Source organism: Ursus arctos, unplaced genomic scaffold (genome assembly GCF_023065955.2).
Source record: "Ursus arctos isolate Adak ecotype North America unplaced genomic scaffold, UrsArc2.0 scaffold_22, whole genome shotgun sequence".
Classification (NCBI taxonomy): domain Eukaryota; kingdom Metazoa; phylum Chordata; class Mammalia; order Carnivora; family Ursidae; genus Ursus; species Ursus arctos.
In genome coordinates, this window is record NW_026622897.1 from 61,328,430 (window position 1) to 61,346,558 (window position 18,129).

The 18,129-nt window shown below is 54.7% G+C and overlaps 1 protein-coding gene across 9 annotated transcripts in view; it reads right to left on the reverse strand.

Annotated features, from left to right (window-relative positions):
- The window catches only part of DENND2B (DENN domain containing 2B), a 165,713-nt gene that overhangs the window by 10,760 nt on the left and 136,824 nt on the right, over window positions 1-18,129 (reverse strand). For all 9 annotated transcript variants that reach the window (XM_057316977.1, XM_057316978.1, XM_048217044.2 and 6 more), the window contains 9 exons: window positions 11,636-11,787; window positions 9,919-10,134; window positions 8,889-8,985; window positions 8,236-8,280; window positions 7,062-7,246; window positions 5,678-5,787; window positions 5,391-5,460; window positions 2,557-2,634; window positions 1,853-1,993 (listed from right to left, as the gene is read on the reverse strand). In XM_057316977.1, the coding sequence (XP_057172960.1) occupies window positions 1,853-1,993; window positions 2,557-2,634; window positions 5,391-5,460; window positions 5,678-5,787; window positions 7,062-7,246; window positions 8,236-8,280; window positions 8,889-8,985; window positions 9,919-10,134; window positions 11,636-11,787 (1,094 nt within the window). The remainder of the gene's footprint in view (window positions 1-1,852; window positions 1,994-2,556; window positions 2,635-5,390; window positions 5,461-5,677; window positions 5,788-7,061; window positions 7,247-8,235; window positions 8,281-8,888; window positions 8,986-9,918; window positions 10,135-11,635; window positions 11,788-18,129) is intronic.

Genomic DNA, 18,129 nt, shown 5'->3' on the forward strand with positions numbered 1-18,129 from the left:
TCTTCTTCCCTCTCCCAAAGCCCAGCACCCACCTCTCACTCTCAGAGGATGACCTTCTTTTCCATTTTGAGAAAACTGAAGCCATCAGATGAGAAGCTAGAACCTACACGCCATGGCCCTTGTCTGCCATCACACAAGGAAGTGCCCATCTCTCCTAACTGAAGCCAGTCCCTCCCTGGATCCCCCAGCCCTGCCGCTCCCAGGCCACAGTCTGACTGTCCCCTCCCTCTCCTGACTATCTCCTTTCACCTCTGCCTCCGCTGGGCCATTCCCACCAGCCCCCAGATGACCACCTTCAGCAAACTCCCCCTTTCAACCACTGTCCCCTTCCCTAGTCCTCTTAGCAACCAAGCCTCTTGAAAAGAAGTCTACACAGGCTGTTTCTGCTTTCTCACCCCTCTCCACTTCTCAACTCCCTCCACTGAGGTATCTGGGCCCCTCATTCCCACTCCCCCGAGATCTACTCTCGTCGAGGCAGCCGGCCATTCCTCATCCTGACCTCACCTAAGCACCCCTTCCTTCTTAAGATGCCCCCTTCCTTGGCTTCCAAGCCACAGCCTGCTCTTCCTCCTGTCTTCCCACTCCTAGGGGTCGCTCCTCTCTGTCAGCAGGATCCCCAAATGTTGGAGCTCCCCAGGTCTGACGAGGACCGCGTCCGGGCTTTCTTTTCTTCCCTATCTACACTTTCTGCTATGAAATATCCTCTCTTGGGGGCCACACAGGTATCTTAAACATAACAGACACAAAATCCACCTCCCTGCTTCCTCCTCGGAGCCCGCTTACCATCCACAGGCAGCACGCCAGCAGCGACCCTGTCACTCAAGCCAGGAGGCTGGGAGTTAGCCTTAAAGTCTCCCTAACATGTATTCCATATTTCCACTCAACACAAAGTGCTTCTGATCTTAATTCTAAAGTATACCTCAACTTCACCTGTGTCTCACCTTTCTTACCACACCTTAATCCAACCTCCTACTCTCACCTCCTGTCCGTACTACCGTACGGCAGCCCAGCTGGTCTCCCTGTTTTCACTCCAATCCATGCTCTCCACAGCAGCCAGAATGAGCTTTGAAAAATATATCTCAGATCTTATAACCCCGCTTTAGATAAACTCCAAACTCCTTAACTTGGCCCAGCAGGCGCACTGTGGTGCGGCCCTCGCTGCCTGTCCTGCCCAGCTCACTACCCTTTGGACCATCTTGGCCTTTTTCAGTTCCTTGTCACTTTGCCAACATGTGCCCTTGCAGGTGCGACTCCCCCTGGAATAACCTTCTCCCATCCACACCCTTCTCTGTCAGTCTCCCTCCCCCACTTCATTTAGCTGACTCTACTCACCTTAGTCACGTCCTCGGAGGTGGCCTTCCCGGGCCCCCTAACATCAAGCAGGTCCCCGGTCACACCTCCCACTCCCATGCTTGCACGTGGCACTCACGACACTTAGTAATCATCTACTAGAAGCAGACGTGTGTAGTTGGTACTGGTGTCGCCCGCTAGATTAGGAACCCCTCAGGGACACAGCTGTGGCCCACCTCAGCGTCACGACTGCGCCAAGGTCTGGTGCCATCCCTGACTGTGAAAGAGCACTACCTGTAAACCGGTGAATGAAGAAAAGGAGGGCAGGTGCAATGCAGCTGAGTCCAGGCAGGTCAGGGAAGGCCCCTAGGAGCTGCAGGGAGTTGGGCTCCAACGACAGTTCTGTCCTTCACTTTTCCAGTCCCTGCTGATTAGCTGTACACACACTGTAAGCGAGGAAGGGGCTGTGCTCTGCCCCTCCCAGGGACGGAAGCCTTGGCTAGGCAGGCCTTCCTCCAGCCCCCATCCATAGTCGGAGAGAAGAGGCAGCAGAAATCCCTACCTCATTGCCAGCACCTGGAAGAAATGTCTTCACTTTGATGGTCTTCCCTGGGGCAGGGAAGGGCGACTCCATGAGACTTCTCATGAAGGGGTAGACCAAGGCGGCAGAGATCCCACGCCGGCGCTCCACCTCATCTAGGACCTGTGCCCATCACCAGCAGCCGGAAGAGGAAGGGTGTCAAGGCGCTGCCCTTCCCTACCTCCTGGGCAGAGAAGCGGGCAGCCTGGCATCTGACCGGCCGGGGCCAAAAGCCAGGGGACAGGAGGACTGTCTTCACACCCCATCCTTCCTGTTTCCCTTGGCACTGGATGACTGCTTGCTCACTAACTCGTCCTTGCCTCACACCCACGAGTTGGGCAAAGGAAACACCACTTGAGAGTCGGGTCCCTGGGCACTTGGCTTCCCCAAGGGGGGAGGGGGTTTCTGTCCCCAAGGCCTCTGGCTCTGCCCATGGCCCAGGGTGGACTGTGACATTGGCAGACCATCTGGCACAGGAGCTGAGGAGATGCCAGCTGGCCAGATGGGGAGCCAGGCTTGGGAACAGGAAGGAGTCCAAGAGCTCCCTGGACTCGCTCTCGCATTCTCTTGCTCGCGCCCGCTCGCTCGCGCACACAGGTGGTTTTCTCATCTGAGCTGGCCACAGATACTCCTGTGGGAGCTGTCAGCTGGGGAAAGGGGAGGGAAGCAAGCCAGAGCCCTCTTACCTTGGAAAACAAGCCGAAGCAGCCAAGGCGGCTGATGACACAGTATACCTCTGGCAGCCGAGGCCCTTTCCCACTGGGCTGGGTCGGACGAGGCGGAGGAGAGACAGACAGATACAGAGAAGGCACGATTACTGTATGTGGCTCCTTTTCCCGGGCAACCGAGGACTAAGGACTGATTGAGTGGACAACTGCAAGCCTCTTCTAAACCGCTACTCAACAGGCCCCCAGAGGAAAGGCTGGCACTCTTCTTCGGGGGGCAGGCTTCAGCCTCCATTGGGTCTTCCAGCCCCAGGGGCCAGACTCCTGCTGACATCCTCCAAGGAGGACGCTGACAGAGGCTGGCGAAGGAGGAAGCAGCCTCGCAGAAGCTACAGGATGATTTGTGGATTTACAAGGCGAGGGCTGGGCATCCAGAGGACGCAATGGTCATGAAAAGAACCTGTGTACATTCCTGGAGCAAGCCATGGAGTCCCCTGCCCCCCACAGGGCACATTCTGTAAAACTTCCCCATTCTAGGTTCCCCTTGCCTCCCTTCCTCTATCCACCCCATTCTAGTAAGACAAACCCAACATAGATAAGGGCAGCAAACTACTATTTACTGAATGTTTACCCTATCTGAGGCCTGGGGCTTGGTACTTTACCAACGACCTGTGAGAGGGAGTGCATGGGCGCTATCATCTGCATTTTACAGATGAGTAAACTGAGTTACAAACATAGTAAGCCATTGCCCCAGGGCATGCATCTAACAGTCATGGAGCCAGGAGTCCGTCTTGGCGTCTGATTTGCTGTCTTGAAGAAGCATGCTGCCTTCTGACAGGACAGAAGGGAAAGGGACGCAAAGACAGAATAGAGGTATGCTAGGAGTGGGGGCAAAGGAAAAAGGGGATTGAAAAGGTGAGTGGCTGCAGGAGATGTGCACTGAGAGCTCCCCAGGCCTGGAGTCCCCAAATGCAGGTTGGGGTGAGGCCCAGGAGTCTACTTCTCCAGCCGGGGGCTGGCAGGGCTCTGCGGCTGCCTCTGGCTCAGAGGCCTGAGTGCCTGGCAAGGCCGAGTAGGGAGGGGGCAGAAGAGCAGGTGCTGGCCCCTCATGCAGGCTGCTAAGCAAATGCAGATGGGTCTATTTCAGTTTCCAAACCTGCTGGCCACACGTCACAGATCTAAAGAGAAGGCAGAATCTGTTTTTGTCCATATTAGGCCTGAAACTCACTCCTCTCTCTTTCCCTCTCCCCCGCCTCCCCTAAAGCCCCAAGTGATTAAATCAAGTATGTGGGATTTGGGTTAGAATCATTGTGTCCAATCTGCAGGAATGCCGAGCTAGTGCCAGCCCCCTTGGCAGGGACCCAGCCCAAGCCCTCTCTGAGCACGCCAGGACAAACATGCTCTTCCCTGGGGGCAGCAGGCCCGCTGCAAAGGAGCAGCCCTGCTGCATCACTATTCCTGCAAAGGCAGCCTTAGGAATGCTCCTCTCCGGGCCCAGGTGAACCTGGGGGCATGCTGGCCTCTGCCTGGCTCCCCACCTGGCATCCGTACTGCTCCACATTCCCTTAGCCCTACTCACCATTCAATATCCAAATATCCCTTCTCCCCAGACTACCCTTTGGGGCTATGCAAGAGTATCAGACTTGGTGTTAAGGAACTTAGAGTCAATCCTGGCTCTGTCTCTCACTGGTTGTGTGGTCCTGGGCAAGTTATTCCCCCTGAGTCTTAGTTTCTTAATCTATAGAAAGTGACAGAGTACTACTCCATGAACTACCCTAAGGATTAAAACAGGTGACATACTTCAGGCATCCAGCCTGGAACATAATAGGTCCTAAAGAGTAGTTTATTCCCTTTGTCTTCCCTTCTACATTCAGTCTGACCCCCTCTACTAGACTATCTAAAATTCCTCGAGGACTGGACTGGATTCACATCTAACTCCTCTTTATGTGCCTTTAACATGATGCCCGACCCTCAGTGGGAGTACGGTACATGTTTCAGAATGAATGAATGAATGAATGAATGGCCCAGAATCCTTTGTCTGGGGTCCCTGCTATACATGACCCTTGCCTAGGATCCTTCTCAGCTGCCCCTAGACTGGCATCTAGTGAGTCCTTGTCCCACGATGGCACGGGAACCCGGAAACACTGCTGATACCCCAAACCAACAACATCCCTAGTGAGCTCCAGGGGAGAGTACAACAGGGCTCTCTCTTTACCTTCCCTCAATCTATTTCCCAGGACTAACAGGAAGGGTGATGGGGAAGGGCTTCTCTCTATATAACATGGCTTATATTTTCAAAACCCTCCCTTTTCCCTGTGTTCCAGGCATCTCTCCCAGAATCCCACAGAAGGTACTGCTCTGTCCACCTCAGCCTCCAACACTACCAGACCATGGACAGGATGCCTCCTCACATCAGCTGGCCAGGTATGGGCATGAGGAAGGTTGTCCTCCACCCATCTGATGCACACACATACTGCTGGGGTGACATGATCCTGCAAACCAGCAACAGCAGCCAGAGCCCAGGAGCCCGAGGGAAATGAGTGAGAAGAAGTGTAGGAAAATTAAAAACACAGATCAGCCCAGTAGAAGGTGATCCATTCTCTCCTCTTATTGCAGTTTATCTTAGATCCTGGGGCCTGATCGGAGGGGTCACTCTGAGTGCTGCCACCCCAGGAGTGCCTCATCTGTGCGCCTGCCTGCGTGTGTGTGTGCACGCACACGCGTGTGTATGTGTCGGGGGTGGCCTCAAGGAGCATACAAGGAAGCAGAATGTAGAATCTCATAAAGCTAGAGTTGAAGAAGGTGCACACACACACGGGGGCCCAGTCCCCCAAGGACTGAACGGCCCTACTCACCAGTAAGCGCCTGCAGTAGCCAAAGCGTCTGCTGCCGTCTTCCCCAGTCAGCATGAAAGAGAAAGTCTCACTGGAATGGGGAGGGGTCTGGCATCAGGGAAGGATCAGAGGACCCTGGAAACAGTACCCGAGAAGAGGGAATGCCCCCCCAGGGAGGAGGTGAAGGGCTAGGTTGCTGTAAAAGCAGAGGCTGGGCCTCGGGGGTGTCCCACGAAGTTGCCCCTGCTGTGGGAGTAATGGACGCTATGCCCCCTTCCTGCCTCCAGCCAGACCAGGCCAGGTCTCACCTGCTATACTCTGACACAGGAAGCCAGTCCTTGGCATCAGGGAAGCAAAACTGGGGAATGGCCTTGAGCCTCTCCTCTGCCTCCCGCATCTGTTTGGTGGGTCGGTCCAGCTGCAGGGAGAGGAATATGGGGAGAGATAGAAGAGAGAAGACATGGATCCTGGGGGGGGCGGGGTGCTGAGAAGCATCTCCTCCCCTGAGAGCTCTAGATGGCATCCTACCAACTGGCATGCTTCTCGGCAATCCCGTCCCCATTCCCGAGTCTTACAGAGAGGTCTGGGCGTGAGCTGAGTCATCATTTTTCATTCAGTATGTGCCAAATGAGTGCTTTCTATGTGGCACCTGGCCCTGTGTCACGCACTGGGGCTACTGAGTAAAACAAAGTGGGCAACGTTGTGGTCAGGAGAGAGAGACAATCGACAAGGAGATCTCCAAGGGTGTGACAAAGGAAACAAACAGGGTGCCATGACAGAGAGAACTGGGCAGCAGGAGGGATACTTTAGGTATCTGGAAAGATCTCCTGGAAGAGGTACTGTCTGGGCAGAGAATGAGGAATGAAAAAGAGCTGGCAGCCATGTGCAGAGCTGAAGAAAGAACATTCCAGGCAGAGGTAGAGAGCAAGGAGGCCAGGTTGGCTGGCTGGTGGTGGGAAGGGAAGGTGTGGAAAGAGGGAAGATAGGTGGGGGGTTGGGGAGTGACAACTAATGGGGTACGGAGTTTCCTTTTGGGGTGATAAAAACGTTCTAGGGGCACCTCAGTGGCTCAGTTGGTTAAGCGTCTGACTCTTGGTTTCAGCTCGGGTCATGATCTCGTGGTTGTGCGATGGAGCCCCGTATCAGGCTCCATGCTGGGCATGGAGTCTGCTTCATATTCTCTCCCTCTCCCTCTCCCTTCCCCTCTGCTCCTCCCCCCACTTGCTTGTGCTCTCGCTCTCTGTCTAAAATAAATAAATCTTTTTTTAAAAAGGTTCTAATATTGATTGTACAACTCTGAATATATCAAAAGTCACTGAATCGTATATTTAAATAGCTGAATTATACAGTATGTGAATTCGGTCTCAATAAAGTGGTTAAAAAAAGAGAAATAAAGTAGGAGAAGGAATTGGGGGGCCTTCCACAGGTCCCCTGCCATCCTTATAAGCAGTTTGGGTTTTATTCTAAGCATACTGGGAGGTGTTCTCTGGGCCCTCGTCCTCTGGGTAAGCACTGGCCCAAACCCACACCCCTGGAACCCTCTCTTCCCTGTTAGCTGGCAGGCACCATGCTCAGGGCTGCTGCAGCGAGGTGAGTGGCTGTGGCAAGAACAGGATCTCTCTTGCTCCAGAGATGGGCCAGGCAAACAGAAGGTGCTAGAGGAGGGGTGGGATGGGGGAGAGATGGCCTCACCTTGGGAAACTGGTAGGAGACTTCAGGGAGGTAGGTGTTTCGAGATGGCTTCTTCTTGAGGGACACCACCACAAAGTACTCAAAAAGCTCCCGCTCCTGCCACTCGAGCAGTTCCAGCTCCAGGGTCCGATAGCTGGGCGCGCGTTTCAGCATCGACTGGATGTGGACGAGGCGCTGCGTGTGGGCTGAGGCAGGTCGGATGTCACCGGACAGGCAGGCTGGATCCTCACAGACCCACATTAGCCCCCCTCCACCCCAGTCTCAGGCTCTGCCTCCATGGACCACTTCTAAGTGTAGAAGCCTGGTCTGACACCCTCTCACCGTGGGTTATGGGGTTGACGTGGCAGAAGCAAAGCGTCTACACCTGCACAAAGGCTCTTCCCTGCAGCAGGGAGCTGCTGCGCTGGGCCTTCTGGAGCTCCTGGAGGCTAGGCTGGGGCTGACAGGGCTGCCTAAGCCTGGCAAACCCAAGCATGTATCACTGGCACCCACCGACCCCTGCCTAGTCCCAATAGGAGAAGAAGATATGGGACCCTCTCAGAGTCCTTGGACTTGGACCCTCTGTCCCTGTCCCCAGCCCAAAGTCCATTAGCCCACTTGCCTGGGGGACCAGTGCAGGAGGGAAGGAGGGAGCTAGCTCCCACATACTTTCACCACCCAGCAAAGTCGAGGCAGGTTTCCCAGGAGAGAAAGAATGGAGATTTATCCAAGACTGCTGGAACAAGAAGTTCCCAAAACCTTTTCAGGGAGGTGTCAGTCCTCTCTATGGATATGGGGGGTAAGTGGCCTCAGGGCCTCGAGAGGGCCAGTTTCTCAGACCGGCACACTTCTTAGTTACTTACAAGAGGTACTTGTAATCTTCAAAACCCACCTCTAACCCTCCAGATTCACAGCACTTACCTGGCAAATCTAGCACCCAATTCTCGTGGACGATACCCTGGGGAAGTCCAGGTGAAGGGGGATGTCTGAGTTCAACCCTCACAGGGCTGCCTTGCGTGCAGTAGGAGGGGCCTTCCCTACAGCTCTTGGCTCTGTTGGCCACTATCCTGCCTGCCTGTTGCCTCTCCAAAGCAGGTCAGCTGGGGACTTTGGAACTATATGTGCAGAGGAAGGGGGGTGCCTCTACAGCCAGGGCTGGGAAGGGGTTCTGTGCTCTTGCGGAGCCACGCCTCACCTTTGAACCTGTCGTCGGAGTCGCTCTCGCTCTCACTATTCTCATCTGGAAAAGTAACAGCAGGAGTGCACGCTCACTGAGCCACTGCCCCACAGCCAACGTTTCCTGTGCCCCCTCCCAGCTCTTCTCGCAAGGGATGGATCATACTTTTTCTGGGCACCCCCTGGGCCCAGGGTCCCTCTGAGCTCAAACCACAGGTGCTAATCGCCGTACAAACCCCTATGCAACCAGTCCTGATCTGGGGGAAGCTGCTGAAGGCCTAAGCTAGAGGATGAGCCAGCAGAGAGGCCTACAGGCCTGGATCACAGGGCCTGCCTCCAGGACGCCAAGATTCGAAATGGGAAACAGACCACAGTGCTCAGTAAGTCTGGCCTTTCTTTTTGCCAGAAGCAGATTCCCACACCCACCTCCCTCATCAGGGCCTCAGAGCCCAAAGCCTGAACTAGCCCATCCCATGGGCTTTCCTTCCCTCTTTGGCCCTCCCCTTCTATGTGCCACTTCTTGGTAGGACTCTACCCTCCTAGCAGGCAGGAGGGTCCTGGATCCTGGGATTGGCCCACAGAAGGGTAAACTGAGGCTGGTCCGTGCCTCTCCCTGTTCCTACTGCCCAAGGGCCGCAGACACCTGAACCAGCTCAGACATCAAGGCCATACCTCTCAGTGATGCTGTCTCAACGCTGGACATAGACAGCTTTTTTAACCTCTTCTTTCCCCTCTTGGCATTGTAGATGGAGTTAATTCTTTGGACAAGCTGGGTGAGAAAAGCAGGGAAGGTGAGATAACCCTAACACCAGCTGCCCCTATTTCCAAGAAGGCGATTAGTAGCCCATTTATTCCCTCAAGGTGCAAGCTTTCTGCCCTCCCCGCACTGGGCCCAGTACTGGTCTCCCCACTGCACTGACCCCAAGTGCAGCCTGGCGGGTGGCTCTCATCTGCCTCGTCCCCTCAGTGGTCTCATGCCCCTACACAAGGATGTGAAACTTAGCTCCCCAGAGGAAGGAACTGTGATCAAACTACACAGGATGGGAGCTTCTGGGTCCCTAGAGTCACTGAACCAACGGAGACAAAGAGCTCCTCAGACGCAATAACAGGAACAAGGATTGGAGCCTTTCCCTCTAGGCTATAACCTGGGGCCACGACAGGAAGGAGCTAAATTCCCAATATACCCAAGCATTGTTTGCAGGCTAAAAATACCGTTTGGCTAAATCCTGCCGCTTTGGGCTGGGGATTTGGGTCTGACTGCCTGTGTGTGCAAATCACTGCTGAACTCTCAATTCTGAGAGTTAGAGAAAGGAAGACTGAGGTTTGAGTCCGAGGCCTTTCAAAGCCTAGAAATTGTTTACGTGTGCACAGAGATCTCCAAGTGCACACCCCACACTCACTAACGGGGAGTCTCCTAAAGGACTGGTTTCCGGTCACTCAACAGCATGGAGTGCTCCCTGGGGGAGAAGCTAGACTGTCCCTCCCCTAACATCTGTGCACCCACGAATCACTTAACGCATCTTTGGTAATAAGACTGGGAATTAACCAGATGAAAAAGAAAGGCCAGTGCAAGGGCCTAGAATTTATTCAAGGAGAACTGAGGAAGCACCCCCAGATTAGGGAAGGAAGGGGGGGGAGAGAGCTGCCCACCTGCCCCCCCACCTGCCCAGCCAGCCCCGGGCGGCTCCTCTGGGGAGGCTACCTTAGGAATGCGGCGGGCCCTGCGACTGGACAGCAGCTCGCTGGTGGTGCTGAGGCTGTCCTCGTTGAGGCTGGAGGGTGAAGACGGCAGGCTCAGCTGAGCCAGCAGCAGCATGTCGTCATGGCTGTGCCTCTTGGGCAATCGCGGCAGCCGGTGGCTCTTCCTCTCTGACCAGTTCCCACTGCGCAGGGACTGGCTGCTGGGTTTCAGGGAGAGCTGGCATGGGGCAGAGGATGTGGGAGAGGGGTTCAGCACAGATGCCTTCCTTGGCTGGCATCCCTGGCTCCCCCAAATCCCACCCTGGAATTTCCCTCTGCCTGGGTTTCCTCTCATAAGACCTCAGCTGCTAATCAGCAGGTCAGGGCTAGATGAGATACGTGCTTCCACAGAGGAAGCTGAACCACCCCTGCCAGAGAAAAGAAAACAGAGGCTAAGAAAACTGGGCTCTCTTCTGAGTGGAAAGAAAAGGACAAGCGAGACTTCTGGGGTCTCCTCCTGAGCTTTGGGACAAGGCTCAGATTTTGCTCATTATTCAGCCTGGCTGATGGAACTCCTCTCCCTCCCACAGCCCCCGACCGGGTCCTAAAAGGCTTCTTTAGCAGGGGCCATAATCCACATGGCAGCCCGGCCCTGCTCACCTCTTCCAGGCAGAACATAAGGGCTCTGGGCTCTCATTCCCAAAGCCCGGCAAGGCAGGCCTCACAGCCGGGTGGCTTCTTCACCACAGCTGCCCCTCCCCAGCCCCAATCTATTCCCTCGGTCGAAATCAGCACCTGCCACACAGGCACCTTACTCTCCGCAGATCCTGCTCTCTGCTAGAAGGGCAGCATCCCTGACAACTCGGCCCTCCTCCCACCTGCTGTCTGCATCTGGCATCGTCTCTCATCACTCTTCAGCCAGCCCTTCTTCCTCCCGTCCCCCAGCGTCCTCTTCCCACCCAATCAGGCTGGCCACAAAAATTCAGTGGAAGCCTGTTTGAATACAGCACATGAGAAAGGTGAACCCTTTATAAAAATGATTACATCATCCAAAGCCAGAAGAAATAATTTCTGTATTCTCCAGCCAATGTTATAAAATGTCCAGGACCTTCCATTTGCAAAGAGAATTAGAGTTGCCTGTGTAGGTCCGAGAAAGCGCCTCCCTTCTCCTGCCTCCCGTCCACCCTGGAGAAGGCCAGAATGAGCTCAAGTCTAATGGTCTCCTTTGACTCTTCACCTTTTTTCTCATTCTGCCTTCTATCAGTCCATTCCTTGAAGATTCAGTCTTATTCCCTCCAACACGAGTGGCTCCAGGTCTGGTAGACACCTGTCTAGCTCTCTAAATGTGGTTCTTGGGCCTATGCCTGCTTCCCAGATCATTTCTGCCAGAGCTGCCAAATACCAAGACTCCAACCAGGCCCCATTTTCCTGTTAGCCACAGAAGGGGAGCAGGAACAATGATAGGACAGAAGGCAGCCGGGGCTCATGCCTCCGTCTTGCAGCGCAGAGCTTGAGTAGTGAAGGGAAGCACGGAGGGCAGGGTGCCCCGGGAGCACATCTCACTTGCCCACAAGGATTTCAACATGGCAGAAGTCCCTGCGTGCAGAGCTCTTTCCTGAGGTCACCTCCTTTGCCAAGCACTAGTGAGGGAAAGAGTGTGAGTGGAAGTGGGCCCACTCCCTGGTAGGACAGGCCTCCACTGTGGCCCTTGTGCTGGCCCAAGTCGGGGCCGCCGTTACCTGAGCGGGTGGGTTGTTGTACTTCCTGTCCTGAGGACCCCACATCCTGTGCAAAGAGTCCAAGGAGTTTTCAGACAGTTGCTGGGATTTTCGTCCTGCTCTTCGGCTCTTTAAGTCCACATCCTCATATGGATTCTCCTTGGGCAGATCTCCTGCAGAGGGGGAGAAGTCAGAGACTGGGAGAAGGGAAGGAGGAAACACTCACAAATAAACAAGCAGAATTCCTGTGAACCAAAGAGAATGGCTTCGGCCTGGCCCTTCAGCCCATGAGTCATACAGCTGCCCGTCTGCAGTGGGGAGGCTACAAACAGATCCCGGCTCCAAGTCCAGAAGCACACCCCCCACCCCCAGTTCGCTCAGCCTCATCTGGCCTCTGCTTTATAAATTCAGAGATTGCACAAGACTGGCTCAGCTACCCCTGCCTGTGCCCAGCCAGAGGACAAAGCCAGCACCAGGCTTCATTCCTTGGCTCCAGTCCTCCTGCTGTGAAAGCCCCAGAGATGAGCAGTTCAAGGTAGGAAAGGCCTTCAGAGGTCACACGGCTGTGCCGCTACCCACGCTCCCTGAGGACCCACTCTGGGGACTCAGCACGGAGGAACACTACCAAACTACAAGGAGCAGGGGCTGCCAGGCCTCCCTCTCACTTACTATACTGTGCACCGACTGTCTCAGGGCAGCTCTGCCATCTGGCCCACAGGTAACCCCACACCAGAACGGGGTGAGCCAAGTGGTGACAGCTCAGTCATTCTCTGCTCCACGAACCGCTCCCACTACAGGGCCACTCGGTTTCCTCCACCACTGGCCTCACTGGCCTCGCAAGAAGAGAAGGGTCTTCACTCCTCTTTTGGAACAAGCCCTCCTGCTGTGACAAGGGGAGGTGTGAAAGGCCCGATAGCCATCTGCGCCAGAGGTGAGGGTGGGGAGTTTTGGCTTCTCAGGACTAATGGCTAATATTAATGACTAACGGCCTGGCGGCAGGCACCATACTGGCACGGCCAGCAAACTTCAGGGAGAGGAAAGCACAGTCCCTGCCCGTAAAAGCAACTCCTTCCCATAGCCCTCCTGCCTGCCCCTTTCCCCGCTACACAAACCTGGACTTTCCTATGCCTCAGGAACATCGTGCGCCAGGTCAGTCCTGGCGCAATCCTGCCGCAGATCTGTGGGCACTGTGAGTGAATGTGGCCCTCTGCTCCCCTTCCCTTGTCTTTCCATATCCCCCCTGCCACATCGACGCCCCTGTCTGGGACTGGGGACCTGGGCAACCTCTGCTGGGGGTGAGAGTTCTCTCATGAAGAGAACAGGGCTCACTCCTCTTCTCTCTGTTCAGCAGCAGGCTGGAGCCTGGTGACCGCTGAGCCCTGCAGATGCCCAGATGTGCCTCTCAGGGAGCAGGCAGAGGAAAGAGCTACAGGACTAGAAATAAGGCCACTGGGAGTGTAGGCTTTCCTAGGATGGGACACAGGAGAAAAACCAATCCCTATATGCTTACAGAATTCTCGATTGCCGAAGTCAAGATTCCCCCCCGCCCCAAACTGGGGCTATCTACTTATTACTACCATGGAAAACTATACTGAATTTAGGAAGTGCCTTCACAGAGGTAGGGGAGGGAGGAGGTGTGAAGGCAGGATTTCTGTCACAGCTAATCAGGCAGCCAGGGAGCAACACCAATCTCTTGAAGGTCTGAGTCAAGAACGGGTCAACATAGGATCGAGGACTGGATGAAGTGATTCCGAGCACCGAGCAGAGTCCCCAGCAACTGAGCAGACGTCTTCCTGTAACACAGCCATGCTATAAGGATGACTGGTCTCCATTCCAGAGTCCTGACTAAGCAGAGCCGGCCCGGCAACCCTGCTCAAGAAGACAAGCATCAAAACTGGCATGCAGCCTACCCCACTCTGGGCTCTTAGGGAAGAGGCACGGGAGACTCAGTACTTCTCGGTCCCTCTCCAATATATAACCCGTATTGATGAGGTGGGGGGATCAAGGACTTAAGAATGCCAGGACACAATCTTCCTGATCTTGGGAAATAGGACCAGAGCATCACTGTTCAGATGGGGGCAGGAAGAACATTTATTCCAAGCTCATCAAATCCAAACTGCCTTGGGCTGTATGGATGACCAGCCAGAGTCCTTATCATCATCCCGGAACCAACAGGATGACCTTGTCTCAACTCCCTTAGATCAGAGTTTCTCCAAAGTACTGACATTTGGGGCTGGATGATTCTCGTGGTGGTGGACTCTCCTGTGCATTTGTAGGATGCTTAGCAGCAACCCTGGCCTGAATCCACTAGATGACAGTAGCATCCCCTCAGTTGTAAGAACCAAAAATGTCTCCAGATACTGTCAAATGTCCCCTGAGCAGATGGATAAATGCATGCATGCACGGATGGCAAAGGGCGGAGAGGGAGGGAGGGAAAGATGGAAGGGAGGAAGGAAGGAAGGGAGGGAGGGAGGGAGGGAGGGAGGGAGGGAGGGAGGGAGAAATTACCCCCTGCCTGTTAGGAACCACTGCCTTGGATAGATGTTTCTAAACTTCCTAATAGATTGAGTGCCATGACATGACTCCCAAGGCAAACTCTCTTTCCTCCCTCCTTCCTTCTCCTCCTTTCTTCCCCAAGAATCAGAGCTTTGAACACTGATACAAAATCCAGAGCTCCAAGAAACAGATGTAGGAGACTGAGGCCCAGGGAAGTAATTGATGCCCAACACTGAGGCACGTCAATGACAACCTGGGAGAAAACGGTTGGGAACAGCAGGGTCTCAGTACTGGTATTGCCTTTGGAAACAAAATTTCAGGAAAACCTCAAAAGCCTGTTCCTCCTGCCTTCCCAGCCTTAACACCAGCCTCTTTCTTCTTCAGCAATGTTTAAAATCCTCTCTGATAGAACCAGGGCACTCATCACTGCTCCACGAAATGACTGCTGGCCCCAGCCCAGGCCCTGCCTCCCCAGCCTTCGCTGGGCCCTCACAGCCCTCATTCACCTGCTACTCTCTATGGCCTAGATTGTTCCCGGCCACCGTTTTGGAGCTGTCTCACAGACAGACTCCCAGTCATCCCTCCAGGGAGTAAGGGTGCCCAGGGGCTGGGGAGAATATGCAGAGACCAAGCAGGCCCCGAGGAGAACCACACCCGAAACTGCTGAGAGAAAATTAATCCCAAAGCAATGGCTCAGAGTCGGGAGAGGAGGAAGGCTGGGGAATAGGGCTCAGAACTTCTCGGGGCAACAGGACTACAGCAAGGTCAGGCAAGCTGAGTGGAGAGACACGGTGAAGAGTTAGCAGGAGCATGGATGGGAGACAGGAAGCCTGGTAGACCACCAGACTGTCACCTGCATTCCCACCCACACGGATTCCTCGAGGGCGAGCCGCACTGTCTGCCCGAGGAGAGGGAGAAGAGGTGGGCCCTCTTCCCCAGAAGCCTGGTGCTGAGCAGCCCCATCTCATCAAGCCCAGCTGGGGAAGCCAGAGGTCTGAACCCTTCCCAGCTTTGCTGATGAGATATGGAACAAGGGCATCGCCAAGAATGTTTGCTTTGCACTCTTTTAAAGGGGCTAGTCAGAGCCCAAACTTACCACACTCATCATCTTGAAGGAAGCAACCAGCCCCACCCAGCCCTGCCCCCACTCGTCCCCACAGGTCCTTTGGTCATTAACCACACACACCAAACAGCACTCACGCAACACACGCACAACTAGAAGAACCAGTTAGGGAAGAGGTGTGTAAGTGCACAGACACTGAGAAATTTCTCTCAACAGAATCCTAAGCTTCCTGACCATACCCTGGCTAGGGCCCTGGGTCTGACGCTTCCCTGTCAAAACCTCTCCCAGTTCCAACCAGCTGTTTCTCCTGCTGCTCAGCCTCTTCCCCTCCTTCACGCAGTGGACAGAGGGCCAGGATAAAGCCACCTCCCCCCCAACACACAGCCCATCAGGTAGGGAGCTCTAAGGGGCCAGCTGTTACCCACCCTCCAGACCTGGACATCTTTCTCCAACTGCCCCGGCACCGTTCCTCCTGGGCTGCAGCCTCAATGCGCTTAGGGACCCTCTGTGCCTCACTCTTCTCCAGCCTGGGGACAACTGAGAGAAGAAGACAGAGAGAGCAGAAGCTCAAAAAGCTTTGCTGTCGGGCTGACTGGCCCTGTCCCCAGCTCTCATCCCGCTCAAGTTCCTGGAAACTCTCCCTCAGCCCCAACTAGCTGATGGGAGTGGGAATCTCTGCAGGAATGCAGTCCAGGCTCCCTGGTCAGGCGCCGAGGCCACTCCACATAACTCCCTAACAAGCTGCTTCCTTGGGTGCATTTTTAAGTGTCAGGCTCAGAATGCAAACGATTGTAAGGCTTTGTGGAATAGCAGCATCTTCCAGGGGCAGATGTCAACTTGGACAGGCGAGAATTAACAGCCTCAGGAAGCAGCAAGGCAGTAACTTTATTTTTGAACCCCTCTATTGCAAATTAGCAGGATAAACCTCAGCCTGTCTTGGAATATCCCACCCCAGGTCCCCAGGCGTCATGCCTGATGTGGGCAGGAGGCCAACAAATTCCCCGAGGCCCCTCGTTCAAGTCCACCGCTCACAGAGAAGACATGTTAGTTTCTGGGCCAACTGACCCTCAACCTCTAACAGACCAGAAACTCCAATCCAGTCAGCTGGTCCCCAAGACAGAGATTTAACACGGGTGCTCCCTGCCCCCCCCCCAGCCCCATTATCACACACCCGAAACACAGCTTTGTCTGTCCCTGTGTGAGCGAGGCTGGAGAAGAGTTGCTTAATCCACACAGAACCAGAAACGACCGTAACCGCACAGAGCACAGGCTGGGCCAAGAACAGAAGAGAAGGCTCCTGGGAGTCCACGGCACCTGTCAACCCCAGGCAAAAGTGAAACTGACATTCAGAGTTCAGCAACGAGGGCCCCTGTGAAGCCTCTGGGGGGTCCAAATTCTTGGGCCTGTCTCCAGGGAAGGAGAAAGGGATAGATCAACCTGAATCTAAGAGAAAGAGATATTCTCTCTTATATTTCCCTCTAGCCTCCCTGGTCTAGAAATTCAGCCAGTGCCGTTGTGGGGGACACAAAGGAGGAAGCCGTGTCCAGGGCACTGAGCTAATTCCAGATGCTGAACACGACACAAGGCTGAAGCAAAACCCAGGTGCCTGGGTCACTCCCCTGCCCTCCTTAAAACACCCTCCCGACTCCTCCTCCCCTACTCTCTGCACAATGCTCCGAATCCAGAAGCTAGGTGAGCAGTGAAGAAACACGCCCCCACCGCGGCCTCATCCCATCCCAGCCCTTACCCCTAGCTCTAGCTCATCCGTTCAGGAAGCAGCCACGCCGCTCCGCTATTTCCTTCCCTCCTCGAGCAGCATCCCAAAGTGGCAGAAAGACCCCTCTGCTGAGTCCAAGACTGAGGCCCAGACGCCCTTGCTTCCCTGTCTCCTGTTCTCTCTAACCCGACCGAAGAAGGCCCAAAGAACAGCTCTGTTGCCCAGGACAGTGCCCCTCAAATTCTCATCTCCCCCCACCCCACCAGACATGGTCCCCAAACAAGCCCAAACACAGCCTGGATGGTGGAACTCTGGACAGGGAGAAATGGCTGAAGCATCTCTTTCTCTTATTTCCATCCAGTTGGTGCAAAAACATCCATCTCCCCACCCGAAATGCCTGGACAGCCCAGACAGGCTGCGAAGCCTTCTCAGAGAAGAGGAGCACGGCGTGGGCAGAGCCCGCCGTGCTGGGGGAGGAGGGGCTAAGAACCTCCTCTGCCCACGGCCGCAGCCGCACTGGGGGCTCCCGAGGGCCCCGGCAGAAAGAACACATTCCGATTTCTTCTCAGCTAGCGGACACAGGAATGTACCCTGCAGCAGCAGTGGGGAGGAAGACGGGGTTGTGCCTCTGATCCCCACAGCTCTTGACCTCAACTCTGGGGACCATGTGTACAAAGCTTTTTCCCAGTGTCAAGGGAAAAGGCCTCCCTCCCTAAACCCTTTTGCTATTCTAGGGATCCCACTCCCACAGTCTTCCGTCATGACCTGATTTTGGAAGGCTATATACTACACACTCTGTTCCTGGGGAAGCAGCGCCCATGTGGATCCGAGCTGGCCCAGCAGGTTGTAAGGAGAAAGTAATGAAACTGATGGCTCAGATCAAATGAGGGAATAGATGACCTCTCTTCCGAAGATTCCCCAGTCTTAGGAGAATCTGGAGGGTTCTCCACCAGGGCCACTTCTCTCTCTGATGCGTTAACTAAGACTATGGTCTCCAACCTCAAGGGCTAACACAGAGATGAGACCGAGCCAGAGATGGGAGAGGAGGGTCAAGTGCACAAGCACACTGCTTCTCTCGAGTGGTCTACACTCACACATAGCACATTACTTGAACAAAACTGAAGCACCCACTGAAGAGAATGAGGCCAGAATTAAAATGAAAGCCCAAAATAAACCCACCCCAACCCAGTCTGTTGGTTTTTTGTTGACCCTGGAACACAGGTTTGCCAACACCAAGTC